The sequence below is a fragment of the Theropithecus gelada genome, chromosome 8 (assembly GCF_003255815.1).
Source record: "Theropithecus gelada isolate Dixy chromosome 8, Tgel_1.0, whole genome shotgun sequence".
NCBI classification, from domain to species: Eukaryota; Metazoa; Chordata; class Mammalia; order Primates; family Cercopithecidae; genus Theropithecus; species Theropithecus gelada.
Genome location: NC_037676.1, coordinates 67,905,062 through 67,925,296, shown reverse-complemented (window position 1 = coordinate 67,925,296; position 20,235 = coordinate 67,905,062). Strand labels below are relative to the sequence as shown.

The 20,235-nt window shown below is 41.3% G+C and overlaps 1 protein-coding gene across 2 annotated transcripts in view; it reads right to left on the bottom strand.

Moving 5' to 3' along the window:
• Positions 1-20,235, bottom strand: part of MTFR1 (mitochondrial fission regulator 1) — a 73,297-nt gene that overhangs the window by 41,335 nt on the left and 11,727 nt on the right. For both annotated transcript variants that reach the window (XM_025393758.1, XM_025393759.1), the window contains exon 2: positions 7,333-7,478. In XM_025393758.1, the coding sequence (XP_025249543.1) occupies positions 7,333-7,398 (66 nt within the window). In that variant the 5' untranslated portion in view covers positions 7,399-7,478. The remainder of the gene's footprint in view (positions 1-7,332; positions 7,479-20,235) is intronic.

Here is a 20,235-nt window from a genome sequence, read left to right as displayed (position 1 = left end):
TCCAGCCTGGGACAGAGCAACACTCCATCTCAAAAAAAAAAAAAAAAAAAAAACAGCTAAACAGGGCCAGGAGCAGTGGCTCATGCCTGTAATCCCAGCACTTTGGGAGGCCGAGGCAGGTGGAGCATCTGAGGTCAGGAGTTCGAGATCAGCCTGACCAAAGTGGCGAAACCCCATCTCTAGTAAAATACAAAAATTAGCTGGGCGTGGTGGCACACGCCTGTACTCTCAGCTACTCAGGAGGCTTGAGGCAGGAGAATTGCTTGAACCAGGAGGCGGAGGCAGAGGTTGCAGTGAGCAAGACTGTGCCACTGCACTCCAGCCTGGGTGAAGAGCGAGACTCCATCTCAAAAAGAAAAAAAAAAGAAAAGAAATAGCTAAACAGAAAAACCATGCTTTATCTATGAAAACTGCTTTTAAGTAACAGTGAATCTGTGTGTGTGTGCGCACATGCATGTCTGTGTCTAGTAATGACAGTCCATAACATTTAGCAACAGTGCTTGAAAGTGATGACAGCAAGGAGGAGGATGACAACAGGAAAGTAGTTTGTTCTTTTTTAACATTGTGAAATGCTATTGTAGAAAGTGTTGACGTGTGAGGCTGGAATCTGAAGCTGTCATCTGTCTCATCCATGATGACTGCACTCAAGCTGTATGTGGTAATTCATTTATTATAGACTAGTTTAACGTACATTATTATTTGAGGGCAACTTTTAGCAGGAAAAACTATAAATTTAACTTTAAGAAAATTCTGGCTGGGTGTGGTGGCTCACGCCTGTAATCCCAGCACTTTGGGAGGCCAAAGAGGGTGGATTACTTGAGGTCAGGAGTTCGAGACCAGCCTGGCCAACATGGTGAAACCCTGTCTTTACCAAAAATACAAAAATTAGCCAGGGGTGATGGCGGGCACCTGTAATCCTAGCTACTCAGGAGGCTGAGGCAGGAGAATCACTTGAACTCAGGAGGCGGAGGCTACAGGGAGCCAAGAACACGCCACTGCACTCCAGCCTGGAGCAGAGCAAGATTTCATCTCAAAGAACAAACAAAAAAAGAAAATATGTTTTTCAAGACAAACTATGTGATATTAATGCATTAATGCAGAGGTTCATGTATCCCTAAAATTACACATGGACCTATACTGTTAATCAGATCTTTAAAAAGTCAGGACCCAACAAAATGTAAATTCTTAATTCTCAGGAGCTAAGGGAAAATCAAAAGTGTGTGTTGGGAAGGGGGAATGAGTGAAAATGGGAAGATGAAATTCTGTAACAATTTTTAAATCCTTAACCAAAGATTAACACTTCCCTCAGTTCTCTTCTTCCTTACTCACATTCCTCCTCCAAAGCACCAAAAGAAAACCAGAGTACAATAATACAAATTATTATAAATACCTGCTATAGTAACTTTTCCTCGAATATAAAATACTGAAATTAATCAGAATCACATTAGCTTGTGTCACACTGTTCTTACTTCCTGCAATTTAAAAACATTTTTGCTTAGGTACATAAAAAGTTTGGAGATACGTGAGTATGTGGTTTTAAATTCAAACAAATGTTGAGGGAAAATAAAAGATAGTAAAGAGAAACAGGCCATTGTAGCATAGAGGCCTGGCTTTAAAATTAGCCTCTACCAATTTACTGCCTGTATAAAGCTGGCCAAATTATTCACCCCTCTATGCTTCTGTTTTCTCACCTATAAAATGGAGATATTATCTACTTCATGAGCCTATGAGCATTAGATAAGTTAAGGTATTTATAACGGTTTTGTTTTGTTTTGTTTTTGAGAAGGAGTCTTGCTCTGTCACCCAGGCTGGAGTGCAGTGGCGTCATCTCAGCTCACTACAACCTCTGCCTCCCAAGTTCAAGCCGGATTCTTCTGCCTCAGCCTCACAAGTAGCTGGGACTATGGGCATGCGCTACCATGCCCAATTAATTTTTGTATTTTTAGTAAAGACAGGGTTTCACTATGTTGGCCAGGCTGGTCTCAAACTCCTAACCTTAGGTGATCCGCCCGCCTCAGCCTCCCAAAGTGCTGGAATTATAGGTGTGAGTCACTGTACCAGGCCATATATAATGTTTTAAATAAACATTAACAGTCATCTTTCCCTTCTAAGGGTAGCAAAGTACACTGAAAAGAGAAAGGATTTTGGATTCAGAATTGGGTTCATATTATAGTTCTACTACTTAGGTAACTTTGGTCAAGGCAGTTAAACACTCTGAACGTCAGGTTTCTCATCTGTAATGTGCACTGTTCTATTGAATATAGGCAATTTATGTAAAAGCACTGGCCACAGTAAGCACTGACACAGTAAGCCAAGCAGGGATGGCTATTACAGTAATATTAGTGTGCAGAGTCAAAGACAATGAGGCAATCACCACTGGCTGTTCTAACGGGAAAAATGAAACGAAACAAAATCTGATCTAAAAGCTTGTAATTTCTTCTTTTTATTTTTTATTTTTTGGAAGTAGGGTCTCACTTGTAGCCTACGCTGGAGTGCAGTGGCATGATCTCAGTTGACTGCAACCTCCGCCTCCCAGGGTCAAGTGATCCTCCCACCTCAGCCTACCAAGTAGCTGGGACTACAGGCACACACCATCATGCCCGGATAATTTTTGTAATTTTTGTAGAGATGGCATCTCACTGTATTGCCCAGGCTGGCCTCAAACTCCTGGACTCCAGTGATCCTCCCACCATAGCCTCCCAAAGTGCTGGGATTACAGGCATGAACCACTATGCTAGCCTTTTTTTCTAAAAAAAAAAAAGAGATAAAATAAAGGATGAAGGCAGTTTTCATTCTTGGAATGCTTTCAAGCACAGTATCAAATTCATTTAAAAGGACTGACGCAGTGGCTCACACCTGTAATCCCAGAACTTTGGGAGGCCAAGGTGCACGGATCACCTGAGGTCAGGCATTCGAGACCAGCCTGGCCAACATGGTGAAACCCCATCCTTACCAAAGATACAAAATTAGCTGGGCATGCATTTCACTTTCCTGCAATTCAGAGATATTGTTCTTTTAACAAATTTAAGGTTTGTGGCAACCTTGTGTCAAGCCAAGTCTACTGGCGCCATTTCTCCAACAGTATGTGCTTACTTCATGTCTGTGTCATGTTTTGCAGATTCACACAATATTTCAAACTTATGCATTACTATTTTATTTTATTTTTTTTTTTGAGACAGGAGTCTTGCTCTGTTGCCCAGGCTGGAGTGCAGTGGCACCACCTCAGCTCACTGCAACCTCTGCCTCCTGGGTTCAAGCAATTCTCCTGCCTCAGCCTCCTGAGTAGCTGAGACAACAGGCACCCACCACCATGCCTGGCTAATTTTTGTATTTTTAGTAGAGACGGGGTTTCACTATATTGGCCAGGCTAGTCTCAAACCCCTGACCTTGTGATCTGCCTGCCTCGGCCTCTCAAAGTGTTGGGATTACAGGCGTGAGCCACGGCGCCCGGCCTTTTTTTTTTTTTTTTTTAAATACTTTAAGTTCTGGGATACATGTGCAGAACGTTCAGGTTTGTTAAATAGGTATACATGTGCCATGGTGGTTTGCTGCACCCATCAACCTGTCATCCAGGTTTTAAGCCCCACATGCATCAGGACAACGCATGCATTGTCCTAATGCTCCCCCTCCCCTTGACCCCCAGCCCCCTTATATGCCAGGCCCTGACTTATGCATTCTTACTATATCTATTATGGTGATCTATGATCAGTGATCTTTGATGTTATTTGTTACTACTTTAATTGTTTTGGGGTGCCATGAACTGAGCACACGTAAGATGGCAAACTTAATCGATAAATGTTATGTGTGTTTTGACTGTTCCACCCACCAGCTATTCCGCAATCTCAGACCTCCCTATTCTGAGACAAAATAACACTGGAATTAGGCCAGTTTAACCTTACAATGATCTCCAAGTGTTCAAGTAAAAAGAAGCATTGCATGTCTCTCACTTTAAATCAAAAGTTAGAAAGTATTAAGCCTAGTGAAGAAGGCAAGTTGAAAGTACAGACAGGCTGAAAACTAGGTCTCTGGACCAAATAGTTAGCCAAGCTGTGAATGCAAAGGAAAAGTTATTAAAGGAAATTTAAAGTGCTGCTGCAGTGAACACATGAATGATAAGAAAGTAAGAAGGCCTTATTTCTGATATAGAGAATATACACATCAAACCAGTCACTATTGGGCCGGGCGCGGTGGCTCAAGCCTGTAATCCCAGCACTTTGGGAGGCCGAGACGGGCGGATCACGAGGTCAGGAGATCGAGACCATTCTGGCTAACACGGTGAAACCCCGTCTCTACTAAAATACAAAAAAAAAAAATTAGCCGGGCGAGGTGGCGGGCGCCTGTACTCCCAGCTACTCGGGAGGCTGAGGCAGGAGAATGGCGTGAACCCGGGAGGCGGGGCTTGCAGTGAGCTGAGATCAGGCCACTGTACTCCAGCCTGGGCAACAGAGCCAGACTCTGTCTCAAAAAAAAAAAAAAAAAACAAACCAGTCACTATTCCCTTAAGCCAAAGCCTAATCCAGAGCAAGGTTCTAATTCTCTTCAATTCTGTGATGGCTGAGAGAAGCAAGGAAGCTACAAAAGAAAAGTTGAAGCTAGCAGAAGTTGGTTAATGAGGCATAAGGAAAAAAGTCATCTCCATAACATAAAAGTGCAAGATGAAGAAGCATCAGGTGCCAACATAGTGAAAATCTGTCTCTACTAAAAATATTTAAAAATTAGCCTGGTGTGATGGCGCACACCTGTAATCTCAGCTACTCGGGAGGCTGAGGCAGGAGAATCACTTGAACCCAGAAGGCGAAGGTTGCAATGAGCCAAGACTGCGCCACTGTTCTCCAACCTGGGCAACAGAGTGAGACTGTTTGAAAGAAAAAAAAAGTGATTCATTGTATTTCACTATCACTTTATTGTGGTGATCTGAAATGAAACTCATAGTATCTCCAAGATATGCCTGTACATATCAGATCAATGGGAAAACACATGTTAATCACTGAAAGGTAGAGCTAAGAAAGCTTCTTTTATTTTCTGGTGCCCAAATATAAAATCTTGAAAGATTCCTTTGTATTTTTATTCTTAGGCAACAAGCTAAAAAATATTGGAAATTAGTTAACCCCAAAAGATCACATTGCTTTACGTTAGAAGAAAATTTGTTTTTATATGAATTTTCAGCTGATTAAAGTTGATGATTATATGCTAGCTTCAGTAAGTTAAAAATAGATCTTGCTAATCTGCTATTAGTAGGAAGGACTCTCAGTTGTAATTACAGTATTTTGAGCACGTTAATCCTCCTTTAGCTGGTCCATTCTTTGATGAAAGGCACCCATTTTCCAGCTTAAAGTGAATAAGCTAAATAAAGCGTGCTATCTGTGCCTGAACAGAATTCTATCCTTTGGCCTCAATTAGCACTACTCATATTGACCTGTCTTGGGGTGGGAGGCTGGTAACAGCAAAAATGTAAGAAACTATTATTGAATGTACCTACACTGTACAAGCCACTGTGCTAGATGCTTTACATACACTGTCATTTAATCCACAGGTAACTCAGCAGTAGCAATTCTTACAGCTACTTTGCAGAGGAAGGCAATAACTGACAGAGACAAATTTCAGATTCAAGTGTGTTTAAATCCAGGACCCACAATCTTAACATTAAACTATACTTCTTATTAAAATTACAGTAAATAGAAATTATAAGGCTTTGGTTTTTGGAAATCATAAATAACAAAAACTTCCCTTCCTTGTGCAAGCAAGAGAAAAAGAAACTTTTGCTGTCATTACTAAAATGTCAATCCACATGATGATAAAACTGAGCTAAGTGAAGTTTTTTTGTTTGTTTTTTTTAAAGATAGGGTCTTGCTCTATTGCTCAGGCTGGAGTACAGTGGCACAATCTCAGCTCACTGCAACCTCTGCCTCTCAGGCTCAAGCAATCCTCCCACCTCAGCCTCCCGAATAGCTGGGACTAGAGGTATGTGCCACCATGCCCAGCTAAATTTTTAAAATTTTTTGTAGAGACAGGGTCTCACGATATTGCCCAGGATGGTCTCGAATTCCTAGGCTCCAGCCATCCTCCTGCCTCCGTCTCCCAAAGAAGCACTGAACCTGGCCACTAAGTGAAATTTAAAACATAGGAACGTATATCTGAAATAGATGAAAATACCAACAAATTTACAAGTCATTTTCCTATTGCTTATCCTCAAGCTAATAATCTCAAAATTATGCAGCTACAAACAAAGATAATTTTATTTGGTTTCTACTGTTTAATCTCTGAAGAAAACAGATATAATCTTGGAAGTTGGGGAGATTCAAAGTTCGGGCACAAAAACAAAAAAGTAAAAGTGCACTAAAAAGTATACCCATATTCTGCCAGGCACAGTGGTTCACGCCTATAATCCCAGCACTCTGGGAGGCCAGGGTGGGCAGTCAAGAATTCAAGACCAGCCTGGCCAAAATGGTATAACCCCGTCTCTACTAAAAATATAAAAATTTGCTGGCCGTGGTGGTGTGAGCCTATAATCCCAGCTACTCAGGGAGCTGAGGCAGGAGAATCGTTTGAATCTGGGAGGCAGAGGTTGCAGTGAGCTGAGATTGTTCCACTGTACCCCAGCCTGGGCAATACAGCAAGACTCCTTGTCAAAAAAAAAAGTATACCCATATTCAAATTATGTAACCTGCCTATATCTTCAATAAATAAAATTTAACTCTATGTCATAGCCATGAAAAAAACAAATCTGAAAATGTAAAACAAAATATTCTACAAAATGTGCTTGGCACAATACTTGCTCTAATAATTTATAGGTCTAAACAAACTTTATATATTAGTAGAAAATACTTATAAAAAAATGTCAAGATGAAAACTAACATCTCTAGCATAGAATAATCATTATAGTAACTTTTTCCTTCTTATCAATAGTTGTTATTTTTAAGAGACATGACTTACTTTTAAACAACCGTGTTGTTTAAACACATTATAACAGCATGTTAATATTCAATGTTAATAATTCTACAACATTAAGAGCGCTGTCAAGTGTTAGCCAAGCATATTTTATGCAATGACTTTTCTGCTTATTTACGCCTTTTCCTCACTAATAACAAATATATTGCTCTTAATGGTCACATGAATACTGGTAAGTTTTCAATGTAACCCAGAAAGTTACTTCCTTACTTTGGATACTGAGAAAAGATTCACTTCTATGATTTAAATAGAAAGCAAATTAAACAGTACATAAACATATTGAATTCAAGATGTTGGTCATATATAGATTTATTTCATTTTCTCAGAAAAAATTCTTAAAATATCTAAATGTCGGGATTTAAAAAATGAATTTTGAGCACTCACCGATTGCATGCTTACTCCAACTTGATGAAAAACCATCCTAATTAGGCGCTTAATCCAGCCAAGCATTTATATGGCAAAGTCTCCCCAAATTTGCATTTCAAGTACTTCTTCAGGCATACATAGCAGCACATGGTCCATAAAACACACTGAAAATTTAAAATGCAAATACTAAAATGAAATCATTATTATTTAGAATTTGTACTGTCTACATGTCTCACAGAGCAAGCCTAAAACATTTTTAAAACTTCATGTGCAGCCTGACCAACATGGAGAAACCCCATCTCTACTAAAAATACAAAATTAGCCGGGCGTGGCGGCGCATGCCTGTAATCCCAGCTACTCGGGAGGCTGAAGCAGGAGAATCGCTTGAACCCAGGAGGTGGAGGTTGCCGTGAGCCAAGATCGTGCCATTGTACTCCAGCCTGGGTGACAGAGCAAGACTCCATCTCAAAAAAAAAAAAAAAAAAAAACTTCATGTGGAATTTAAGAGAAAAAAAGATTTGCTTGTGATCAGCTTGCTTAAAGTAACTGTAACAGTATAAGGTGTTTTGTTTTCTTTTGTTAGTATTTTTTTCAGTCAGTGTTCTTAGCTGGAAGCAACAAAAACCTAGTTTGGCTAATTCAAGTAAAAAATACATTTATGAAAAGATATCTGGGGGATAACAATCTTCAGAGAACCCAATTTATAGGCTACACAACCAAGGACGTTCAAAACTGTAGCAGACTTGGCCCTGGGAAAACACCACTGCATTTGTTACTACCACCACAGACAGGGTCCATGCAGTTCCTCCTTTTCCATGTCCCCAGCTCCAAAGATGCTGTCTGTACTGGTGTATTTGCTAGACCAAGTCCACAGCTCACGTGTCATAGTAAAAGGAAGGCTGACAAAGCAAGCACCTGGCTATAGTAACAAGCAGGTTAAGCTTCCCACCAAAAATCATAAAGGAAGGAATTCGAGAAATACAAAACAGAAATTCAGATGCTGAAAGACCAAAACCAATGAATAAATCTTTTAATATTCACTAGCACCATAACCCCTGCCATTCATTATCTGCCCTACTCCCCATCAATATACTGTATATCTGACAGAATTACAATGTTAACTTGTATGGTATAGACGACTTTACTGGAAGTGTTGGTCTCTAACAAGATAAGGGAGTTTGCATCAGAATACGAATCAATACACTGCTCTCTCATTGTAAAAATCTTGCTTAAGGCTGGGTGTGGTGGTTCACATCTGCAATCCCAGCACTTTGGGACGCCAAGGGAGGCGGATTGCCTGAGGTCAGGAGTTTGAGACCATCCTGGCCAACATGATGAAACCCCAACTCTATTAAAAACACAAAAATTAGCTGGGCGTGGTGGCAGGAACCTGTAATCCCAGTTACTTGGGAGGCTGGGGCAGGAGAATCCCTTGAACCCAGGAGGCAGAGGTTGCAAATGGCACCACTGCACTCCAACCTGGGCAACACAGCAAGACTCCATCTTAAAAAAAAAAAAAAGAAAGAAAAAAGAGAAAGAAAAAAAAGAAAATCTTCCTTAAAGGCTGGGTGCGGTGGCTCATGCCTGTAATCCCAGTATTTTGGGAGGCTGAGGCGGGCGGATCACTTGAGGTCAGGAGTTTGAGACCAGCCTGGCCAACATAGTAAAATCCCATCTCTATTAAAAGTACAAAAAAAAAAAAAATTAGCTGGGTGTGGTGGAGCATGCGTATAATCCCAGCTACTCAGAAGGCTGAGGCAGGTGGGAGGTGGAGGTTGCAGTGAGCTGAGATCACGCCACTACACTCTAGCCTGGGTGACAGAGCAAGACTCCATCTCAAAAAAAAAAAAAAAAGAAAAAAAGAAAATCTTGCTTAAAAAATCAGCTAAACAAAACAGTATGCTGTATGCTATAGTTGACTTACATAGTGATGTAAGCCCTTTATCTCATCATGACCAGAAACGGTTTGTGGTCTACATTTTGAGAATAACTTTATAGATAACACAGAGAATAGGAAGAAAAGTAAAGATGCCACAAATGTGCAAAGTGCTGGGTGAAAATAAACTGAAAAAGCTGAGTGCTGATGAAAGGAGGAGGATGTGCATCATGGGTAAAAATGAACAGCAGTGGGGGAAGACAGGATGGAGTATAATAGGGTGTGAGTTCATATGAGAATCTGAGCTAAAAGCCTATATTAAGAAAAAGGGAAAAAGAAACAGAAATCCTATTAGACAAACCTAGAACCTAGGTATAAGAGTTTGACTCAATACGGTAGAACAGTTATTTTAGAAAATCTGCTGAATTCAGCCGGGTGTAGTGGCTCACGCCTGTGATTCCAACACTTTGGAAGCCAAGGCAGGAAGATCGTCTGAGGTTAGGAGTTCAAGACCAGCCTGGCCAACATGGTGAAACCCCATCTCTACTAAAAATACAAAAATTAGCCAGGCGTGGTGGCATACACCTGTAATCCCAGCTACTTAGGAGGCTGAGGCAGGAAAATCGCTTGAACCCAGAATGCAGAGGTTGCAGTGAGCTGAGATGGTGCCACTGAACTCCAGCCTGGGCGACAAGAGCATAACTCCATCTCAAAAAAAAGAGAAAAAAAGAAAAAAAGAAAAAAGAAGAAAGTTTGCTGAATTCACCAAAGTTTAAAGTATTATTTTTTAATCCTTTGAAAAGCTGTAAAAAAAAAAAAAAGTATACATATTTTGCTCTACAGAAAATTTTAACATGATGGAAAGTTCTAACTTTCCCTTCCTTTTTTTTTTTTTTTTTTTGAGACTGAGTTTCGCTCTTGTCGCCCAGGCTGGAGTACAATGGTGTGATCTTGGCTCACTGCAACCTTCGCCTCCCGGATTCAAGCAAATCTCCTGCGTCAGCCTCCCAAGTGGCTGGGAGTATAGGCATGCACCACCATGCCCGGGTAATTTTGTATTTTAGTAGAGACAGGGTTTCACCATATTGGTCAGGCTGGCCTTAATCTCCTGACCTCACCTCAGACAATCCACCACCTCAGCCTCCCAGAGTGCTGGGATTAAGGTGTGAGCCACCGCACCCGGCCAGAAAGTTCTAACTTTCTAATATGTTTTTCACTTACCTTTATAATTCTATCAGACATACAGTATGTATATCTGGGTATGGGAAGTGGAGCACAGAGTGAATGGGAGGGATTATGGTGCCAGGGAGTGTAAAATAACTTTTGATATATATTTGAATTAGTGAAATAATGCTTTTAGTCTCCTTTATTTATTGGTATTCCAAATGAGAACCCTTAGCTAAAATGTCCAAACACTACTAAATTATATTAATAACGAGCTAACTTCACAGAACATTTGTTATGTACCCGGGATTATCAGGAACATTTGTATGCTTATTAGGTCATTACATATAAAGTCTCAATTATCACAAACCACCTTATTAAGGTAGGTATTAAATTATCTTCTATTTGTAGAGGGGCAAACTAAAGCACAGTTAGTGTAACTTGAGTAAGGGTCACATGTTTGTAAGTGGCAAAGTTAGGACTCAAACTAGATGTTTCCATAAGTCTGTGCTTTTATCCACTATAACCATGCAACTAAACAAAAAAGGAGTAGTTTGAAAAACCTATTCGAAATTTTGAGTGTTTTGTTTTTGTTTTTGTTTTTGAGACAGAGTCTCACTCCATCGCCCAGGCTGGACTGCAGTGGCATGATCTCAGCTCACTGCAACCTCTGCATCCCAGGTTCAAGTGATTCTCATGCCTCAGCCTCCTGAGTAGCTGGGATTACAGGCGTGCACCACCACACCCAGCTAATTATTGTATTTTCAGTAGAGACGGGGTTTCCCCATATTGGCCAGGCTGGTCTCGAACTCCTGACCTCAGGTGATCCATCCACCTTGGCCTCCCAAAGTGCTGGGATTACAGGCCTGAGGCACTGTGCCCAGCCGGGTGTTTTCTATTTTAATTTTTTCATATTGTGATTACATTCAACTTTCAACACATTTATATTCTCAAGCTAATGACATAAAATATTGAAGTATGAAGGCTTTGGACTTGAGTCTGTACCCTTGTTGTGCCACCTACTAAATGGTAAGTATTAACAAGTTATCTCCAGATAGGAACAGTACTCACAGAGTTGTAGGAATTAATAGAGATAATACATTAGCCATTTCAGTAAAAATACTAAAAAAGTAGGTTAATACTAACAGGAATGGAAAAGAATAGATGGATTCAGGATGCCAATAAAAGAAAGAATTAACCAAACTTGGTAAAGTAGCTGGCTAAAGCTGGGTGTGACGTTGCATGCCTGAAGTCCCAGCTACTCAGGAAGCTGAGGGAGGAGGGTCCCTTGAACTTAGGAGTTAGAGTTCAGCCTGGTCAACAAAGCAAGATCCCATCTCTTTTTAAAACAACAACAACAAATGTAAAGTGGTTGGCTAGCGCAATAAGGAAGAAGAGGAAAATCAAATTACTCCAAGGTTTTGATTGGAGATGACAGAAATTATGGCTATCAGATAAGGAAATGCTGGAGAGTAAAGCTCTTCAATGAAGGTGAGTCTAAGATGACAGAAGTATATCTAGATGAAACTATGTAGTAGAGTGCTAAGCACTGGCAGGAATATATATTTATTGATTACTATAAAAGGTCTGTGACTATATCTTTGATCAGGCAGATATATTTTAATGTTACCAGGATCTATTATTAGTTTTATAAATGAATCCTCTGAGAGCCAATGGTGAATAAGAAGAACAAAGAACCAAAAATGAGGTCAAAGCTGGAAATGACTGGCAAAAAGCAGGCAAGGAGAAAGGGTGGTTTTATGCGGGGTTTGAAAACCTATCATTAAAGCCCAGGCGTGGTGGCTCATGCCTGTAATCCCAGCACTTTGGGAGGCCAAGGCAGGCGGATTATGAGGTCAAGAGACAGAGACCATCCTGGCCAACATGGTGAAACTCCATCTCTACTAAAAATACAATTAGCTGGGCGTGGTGGCACGTGTCTATAGTCCCAGCTACTTGGGAGGCTGAAGCAGGAGAATGGCTTGAACCCAGAAGGCAGAGGTTGCAATGAGCTGAGATCATGCCACTGTACTCCAGCCTGGCGACAGAGCGAGACTCCGTCTCAAAGTAAATAAATAAATTAATTTTTTAAAAAGCATGAAAAACTAAAACGTCAAATAGTTCTTTGGCAGGGTGCAGTGGCTCACGCCCATAATCCCAGCACTTTTGGAGGCCGAGGCAGGCAGATCACCTAAGGTTAGGAGTTTGAGACCAGCCTGGCCAACATGGCAAAACCCCGTCTCTACTAAAAATACAAAAAATAGCTGGGCATGGTAGTGTGTGCCTGTAATCCCAGCTACTTGGGAGGCTGAGGCAGGAGAATAGCTTGAATGCGGGAGGTGAAAGTTGCAATGGGCTGAGGTTGTGCCACTGTACTCCAGCCTGGGAGACAGAGTGAGACTCCATATCCAAAAAAAGGGAAAACCTATCATTTTTATTTAAATTGAAGTATAACCTACACAGAAAAATGTACACATAAGTGTCCAACAAATTTTTACATATGTATATACCTTTGTAACAACCACCTAGATCTAGATAGGAAACAGTTTAAGAACTGAGTCAATATTCATGCCTTGCCTATCTAACCACCACTATTCTAACATTTGCAACCATGTGTTAGTTGTGCCTTCTGACTTCTATCATTCAACACTGTGAGACTCATTCAGGTTGTTTATGAATTACAGTTCTTTTTCAGTGCTGTAAAGTATTTCATCATATTATTGTAACACAATTCATGTATTCATCTGTTTGTTTTTAGCTATTACAAATAAGAGTGCTAAGATAATTCTTACACAAAGATAGCAAGGTACACATAAATGATCATTTCTCTTGAGCATTCTCTTGAGTACCCAAGTGTAAAAGTGTTAGATTATAAGATATATATAGTTTTAGGCCGGGCGCGGTGGCTTAAGTCTGTAATCCCAGCACTTTGGGAGGCTGAGACGGGCGGATCACGAGGTGAGGAGATCAAGACCATCCTGGCTAGGCCGGGCGCGGTGGCTCAAGCCTGTAATCCCAGCACTTTGGGAGGCCGAGATGGGCGGATCACGAGGTCAGGAGATCGAGACCATCCTGGCTGACACGGTGAAACCCCGTCTCTACTAAAAAATACAAAAAAAAACTTAGCCGGGCGAGGTGGCGGGCGCCTGTAGTCCCAGCTACTCGGGAGGCTGAGGCAGGAGAATGGCGTAAACCCAGGAGGTGGAGCTTGCAGTGAGCTGAGATCCAGCCACTGCACTCCAGCCTGGGCGACAGAGCGAGACTCCGTCTCAAAAAAAAAAAAAAAAAAAAAAAAAGACCATCCTGGCTAACACGGTGAAACCCTGTCTCTACTAAAAAATACAAAAAACTAGCTGGGCGAGGTGGCGGATGCCTGTAGTCCCACCTACTCGGGAGGCTGAGGCAGGAGAATGGTGTAAACCCGGGAGGCAGAGCTTGCAGTGAGCTGAGATCTGGCCACTGCACTCCAGCCTGGGTGACAGAGCGAAACTCCCGTCTCAAAAAAAAAAAAAAAGATATATAAAGTTTTAATAGAAACTGCCTAACGTGGCCAGGTGCAATGGCTCAAGCCTGTAATCCTGACACTTTGGAAAGCTGAGGTGGGAGGATTACTCGAGGTCAGGAGTTCAAGACCAGCCTGGCCAATGTAGCGAAACCCGGTCTACTAAAAATACAAAAATTAGCCAGGTGTGGTGGTGCATGCCTGCAATCCCATCTACTCCAGGAGAATCGTTTGAACCCAGGAGGCGGAGTTTGCTGCAGCGAGCCGAGGTCGTGCCACTGCACTCCAGCCTGGGTGACAGAGGAAGGCTCCGTCTCAAAAAAAAAAAAAAGAAGGGAGGGAGGGGAGGGAAGGAGGGAAGAAAGAAGGAAGGAAGGAGGGAGGGAAGCAGGGACGGAGGGAAGGAGAGAAAGAGGGAAGGGGGAAGGGAGGAAAGGAGGGAGGAAAGAAGAAGGAAAGAAGGAAGGAAGGGAGAGGAGAGAGAGAGAGAGAAAGGGCGAGCCTAACATTTCCCAAGGTTATTGGACAAATTACACTCCCATGAGTAATTAAGAGAACTCCAGGTACTCTACATCTTTGTCAGTAATAATTCGTATTGTTAGTACTTTTTAAATTTTAGCAATTCTAGTGTTTTCTTCACATTTTGGGGGGTATTTTGATATCTTCTTTTGTGAAGTATCTGTTTAAGTCTTTTGCTTTTTTTTTTCTTTTTTTGAGACGGACTCTTGCTCTGTTGCCCAGGCTAGAGTGCAATGGTGTGATCTCAGCTCACCACATTCTCCGCCTCTCAAGTTCAAGCGATTCTCCCACCTCAGCCTCCCAAGTAGTTGGGACTGTAGGCACATGCTACCATGCCTGGTTAATTTTGGTATTTTTAGTAAACATGGGTTTTGCCATGTTATCTAGGCTGGTCTTGAACTCCTGACCTCAAGTGACCCTCCCGCCTCGGCTTCCCAAAGTGCTGGGATTACAAGTGTCAGCCACCACGCCTGGCCTTTCGCTCATTTTTTAAAACAGAGTTTATTTATGTATTTATGTATTTATTTTTGAGACAGGGTCTCGCTCTGTCACCCAGCCTGAAGTGCAGTGCCAGGATCTTGGCTCACTGCAACCCCCCTCCCAGGTTCAAGAGATTCTCATGCCTCCTGAGTAGCTGGGATTACAGGCACGCACCACGACTCCCGGCTAATTTTTGTATTTTTAGTAGAGACAAGATTTCACCATGTTGGTCAGGCTGGTCAGGAACTCCTGGCCTTAAGTGATAACACCCCCTCAGCCTCCCAAAGTGCTGGGGTTACAGACTAAAATAGAGTTTATTTTTTAGAGCAGTTTAAATGTACAGCAAAATTGAGTAGAAAGTACAGATTTCTTAATTGGGCAGTCTTCCCACTATCAACATCCCACACAAGAGTGGTGCATTTATTCCAACGGATGAACATATATTGACACATCATCATCTAAAGTCCACAGTTTACCTAACAGTACACTTTCAGTACTGTACATTCTGTGGGTTTCGGCAAATGAATAATAGTATGTATCCACCATTATTATATCATAAAGAATAGTTTCACCGCCCTAAAAATCCTGTGTTCCGCCTATTAATTTACCCTCCTTCCCAACCCCTGGCATCTCTGATCCTTTTATTGTCTCCATAGTTTTTTGCCTTTTCCAGAATGCCATGAAGTTGGAATCACACAGTATATAGCCTTTTCATAATGGCTTCTTTCACCTAGTAACATGCATTTAAGGTTCCTCCATGTATTCTCATGGTTGATAGCTCATTTTAGTGTGGAATAACATAGAATTTTACAGAGATACCACAGTTTATTTATTCCTTCCCCTACTGGAGAACACCTTGGTTGCTTCCACATTTTGATAAACTATGAATAAAGCTGCTCTAAACATCTCTGTGCAAGTTTTGCTCCTTTTTTAAACAGTGTATTTAGTCAGAGTTCTCCACAGAGAACTAACAGAATATAGATACATAGAAACAGATTTATTATGAGGGACGGGCTCACGCAATTATGGAGGCTAGAAAGTCCCACAATCTGCTATGTGCAAGCTGAAGGCCAACAGAGCTAACAGTGTTAAATCTCAGGCTGAGTGAGAAGGCCTGAGGGAGGGCCTGAGGGATATCCCAGCTCAAGCAGAGTACAGATTTGCTCTCTCTTTGTCTTTTATTCTCTTCAGGCCCTCAAGGGATTGGTGATGCCTTTCTTCAGTCTATAGATTCAAATGCTAATCTCTTCCAGAAACACCCTCACAAATACAAAGCAGTAGTGATGTTTTACCAGCTATCTGGGCATCCCTCAGACCAGTCTAGTTGATATATAAAATTAACCACCACAGATGTTTTTTGTTTTGTTTTGAGACAGAGTTTCACTCTTGTTGCCCAGGCTGGAGTGCAATGGCACGATCTCCGCTCACCACAACCTCCACCTCCTGGGTTCAAGAGATTCTCCTGCCTCAGGCTCCCAAGTAGCTGGGATTACAGGTACGCGCCACCACACCCAGCTAGTTTTTTGTATTTTTAGTAGAGATGGGGTTTGGCCATGTTGGCCGGTCTGGTCTTGAACTCCCAACCTCAGGTGATCCACCTGCCTCAGTCTCCCAAAGTGCTGGGATTACAGGCGTGAGCCACTGTGCCTGGCTCACAGATGTTTTTTTCAAATTATTATTTGAAAAATTATCCTGATTTGCCAGGAAAAGATGTTTCTTAAGTCTAGGCTAAAGAATACAGAGCACTGGCTAGAAAAACACAGATGGAATGAGTTAAATCATATAGAGTAAGAAGGGAAGACTGGATAGAAAGCTCAGGAAAGACTAATACTTGTAGAACAAACAGAAAAAAATAAAAGACACTGTAAGATTCAATGAATCAGTATCTTTCTTTTCAAAGGTTTAGCCTGTTAACTTCCTTGTCCTTTGTTCTCAAACTCAACTTTCTCTTTCTACATGCCTCCTTGCCCCTACTTACTGTAAACAACCTACCCCCTTCCTGTCAGATCTAATCAATAACTCACATCTGTTCCCTTGGTTACCTGCACCCATTGTTCCCCCGAAACTGCACATCTCACCACTGTACCTCATGTCCCCCTTCCTTTCCATATTTAGAAAAATATTTGCAAGTAGCCAATGGGGTCAGCTCAGACTGTGCGGTCCGACCCCAGCCTATGGGGGAGTGACACAGAGGTAAGGACTACACATCAGAGATATAAAAACAACAACAACAACAAAAACCTCCTCTCTTTTGTTCTGTGTGCTTTTGTGATCTTGATTGACGTGGGTGGCACCCTTCTGCAATAGTAAATTGCCTTGCTGAGAAAACTTTTGCCTGAGTGCTGGTTCCACTTTGCAGCACTGAGCATTTATTCCTGGAGCATTTTTATATCCAACAGACACTAACCAAAAAAAGATCAAAATAGCAGTAGAAAAATAAGAGTGGTATTATCACCAAAAAAAAGAGAAAAATTTGAGAAAGGATTTGAGAAAGGTAACGGTCCTTGTTAAACACAGAAGGGAGGTGACATAGATGGTGGACTCCTGCTGCTACCCCTTCCTCCAAACTTCTTCACAGTGCTCTCTGGAACTTGTTTGTCTATAAACATCCCCCAACTCCATATCTTATCTTCAACAGATTCACTCACTACTGAACTCCCCTAGCTTACTTCCCTCCCTTGATGAAACTTGGCTTCCCTTTAGAATACTGCTTCTCCTACAGCCCACAGCCTTCTTAAAGGGTTTCTGCTTGCTTATTCTCTTACATTTTACTTCAGTGCTGTTTCCTGTCAACTATTTTTCTAAGATCTTTTAAAAGCTCTTGCTCAAAAGCAAAACTACCCAAAGTACAGACAATATTCTATTTCTTAACCTGGGTGGTCATTATATGGATATTTGCTTTGTGACAATTTATTGAGCTGTAATTTATGTTTGTACTTTTTTCTGTGTTACACTTCAAAATAAATAAGATTTTTTAAAAAATTGCTAAGAATCAGGCTGCATTTTGTTTTCTAGGTTCCTTATGAATCAATGAAAATGTGTGTGTGTGTGTGTATTCAACTCCTAGAAATGTTATGAAGATGGTATAGGCTTATATTCTAGACTATCTGCTCTAGCATACACTATAAGAAATAGCAAATTAATTTTGGTTGGCAGCTGGTAGAAGAGAAACCTAGATAAATATTGGAAATAGACTTTCTTTTTCTTCTATCAACACTGTGAAAATATATAATAGTATGCAGCTCAACTAAAATTTACAGCAGTCAAATTGAAGATAATATAAAATAATACTGTCTTCAACTAATGTAATATCTGTTTTTGAGATAGTTATAATAAAAAGTTATCAGCAGTAAATAGTTTCATAATAACTCTGTTAGCAATAATGACAATGTTGTCACTACATTTGAGATGCCAAAAATTTACAGTTACAAAGGTATGATGGGGCTTATTTTTAGAACGTCTTTGAGAACTATTCAAGGAAATGGCCATTTAACTATATTTTCATTATGAAAGATGAGTTTGACTCATTTTATAGTTGGGGAAAATATCTAAGAAGATTAACAGAATATTCTTAGTTATGTGGTTGGCTAAATCATCATTAGAATAACGTTTACTATTCTCAGAATACTAAGAGATAAGGCAAACTATATCACTGCAACACAGATGACAGTCCACATTTTAAGGCCAAATGATGGAAAATAAAAATAAGGACTATGATACTGAATGTTGCCAACACAAAATGATAAATGTTTGAGATGATGGATATGCTGACTACCATGATCTGAGTACTATATATTATATGTATTGCAACATCATGATGTATCCATAAATATGTACAATTATTATGCGTTAAATTAAAAAAGGAATATGAACTCATTGTTCTCCCTACCACTCAGAGGAAGACAATTATTACCCAATTAGTGCTTTTTTTTGGGGGAGGGGGGAAGACAGAGTCTCACTCTTCTGTCACCCAAGCTGGAGTGCAGTGGCATGATCATTGCTCACTGCAGCCTCAAACTCCTGGGCTCGAGTGATCCTCCTGCCTTAGCCACCTGAGTAGCTGGGACTACAGGCATGCACTACCATGCCTGGCTGTTTTTTCAAATTTTTTTAGAGACGAGGTCTCACTATATTGCCCAGGCTAGCCTCAAACTTCTGAGCTCAGGCAATTCTCCTGTCTCAGCCTCCCAAAGCACTGGCATGAGCCACTGTGCCCAGACCATATAACTGATTTAGTTTGAACCCTGCTATGGTGTGAATATGGCTTGTCCCCACCAAAACAACAACAAAAACAAAAACTGTTCTAAAAATAAAAGCTGGTTTAAAATAAATAAATAGGCTGGGCGCAGTGGCTTACGCCTGTAATCCCAGCACTTTGGGAGGCCAAGGTGGGCAGATCACATGAGGTCAGGAATTCCAGACCAGCCTGGCCAACGTGGTGAAACTCCATCTCTACTAAAAATACAAAATTAGCCGGGCATGGTGGCGCATGCCTGTAATCCTATCTACTTGGGAGGCTGAGGCAGGAGAATCACTTGAACTCAGGAGGCGGAGGTTACAGTGAACAGAGATCACTCCATTGCACTCCAGTCTGGGCAATAAGAGTGAGACTCCGTCTCAAAAAACAAAAAAAGTAAATGAATAAATGAGGATTATGAACTAAAAAAGAGAGAAAAAAAAGTATTCAGTTGAAAATTACCGTCCTGCAGTTGTGGTGGCTCACGTCTATAATCTCAGCACTATGGGAAGCTGAGGCAAGAGAATCACTTGAGGCCTACAGTTCAAGACCAGCCTGGGCAACATACTGAAACCCCTTCTCCACAGAAATTTCTTAAAAATTAGCCAGGCAGTCAGGCAGCCAGGCGTGGTGGCTCACACCTGTAATCCCAGAACTTTGGGAGGTTGAGGCAGGCAGATCAGCCTGAGGTCAGGAGTCTGAGACCAGCCTGGCCAACATGGTGAAACCTCGTCTCTAAAAAAATTAGCCGGGCATGATGGCAGGTGCCTGTAATTCCAGCTACTTGGGAGGCTGACGTGGGAGAATCACTTGACTCCAGTAGGCGGAGGTTGCAGTGAGCCGAGATCATGCCATGGCACTCCAGCGTGGGCGACAGAGCAAGACTCCATCTCAAAAAAAAAAAAAAAAATTAGCCAGGCATGGTGGCACATGCCTGTAGTCCTACCTACTCACGAGGCTGAGGGAGGAAGATCTCTTGAACCCAGGAGTTTGAGATTACAATGAGCTATGAGTGCACCATTATACTCTAATCTGGACAACAGAGCAAGACCCTGGCTCTAACAAAAAAATAAAATAAAAATTAAAGAATAAAGTTATTGTCCTTTATTTTGAGACTATGTCCTTCCTATGCTTATGGTGTAA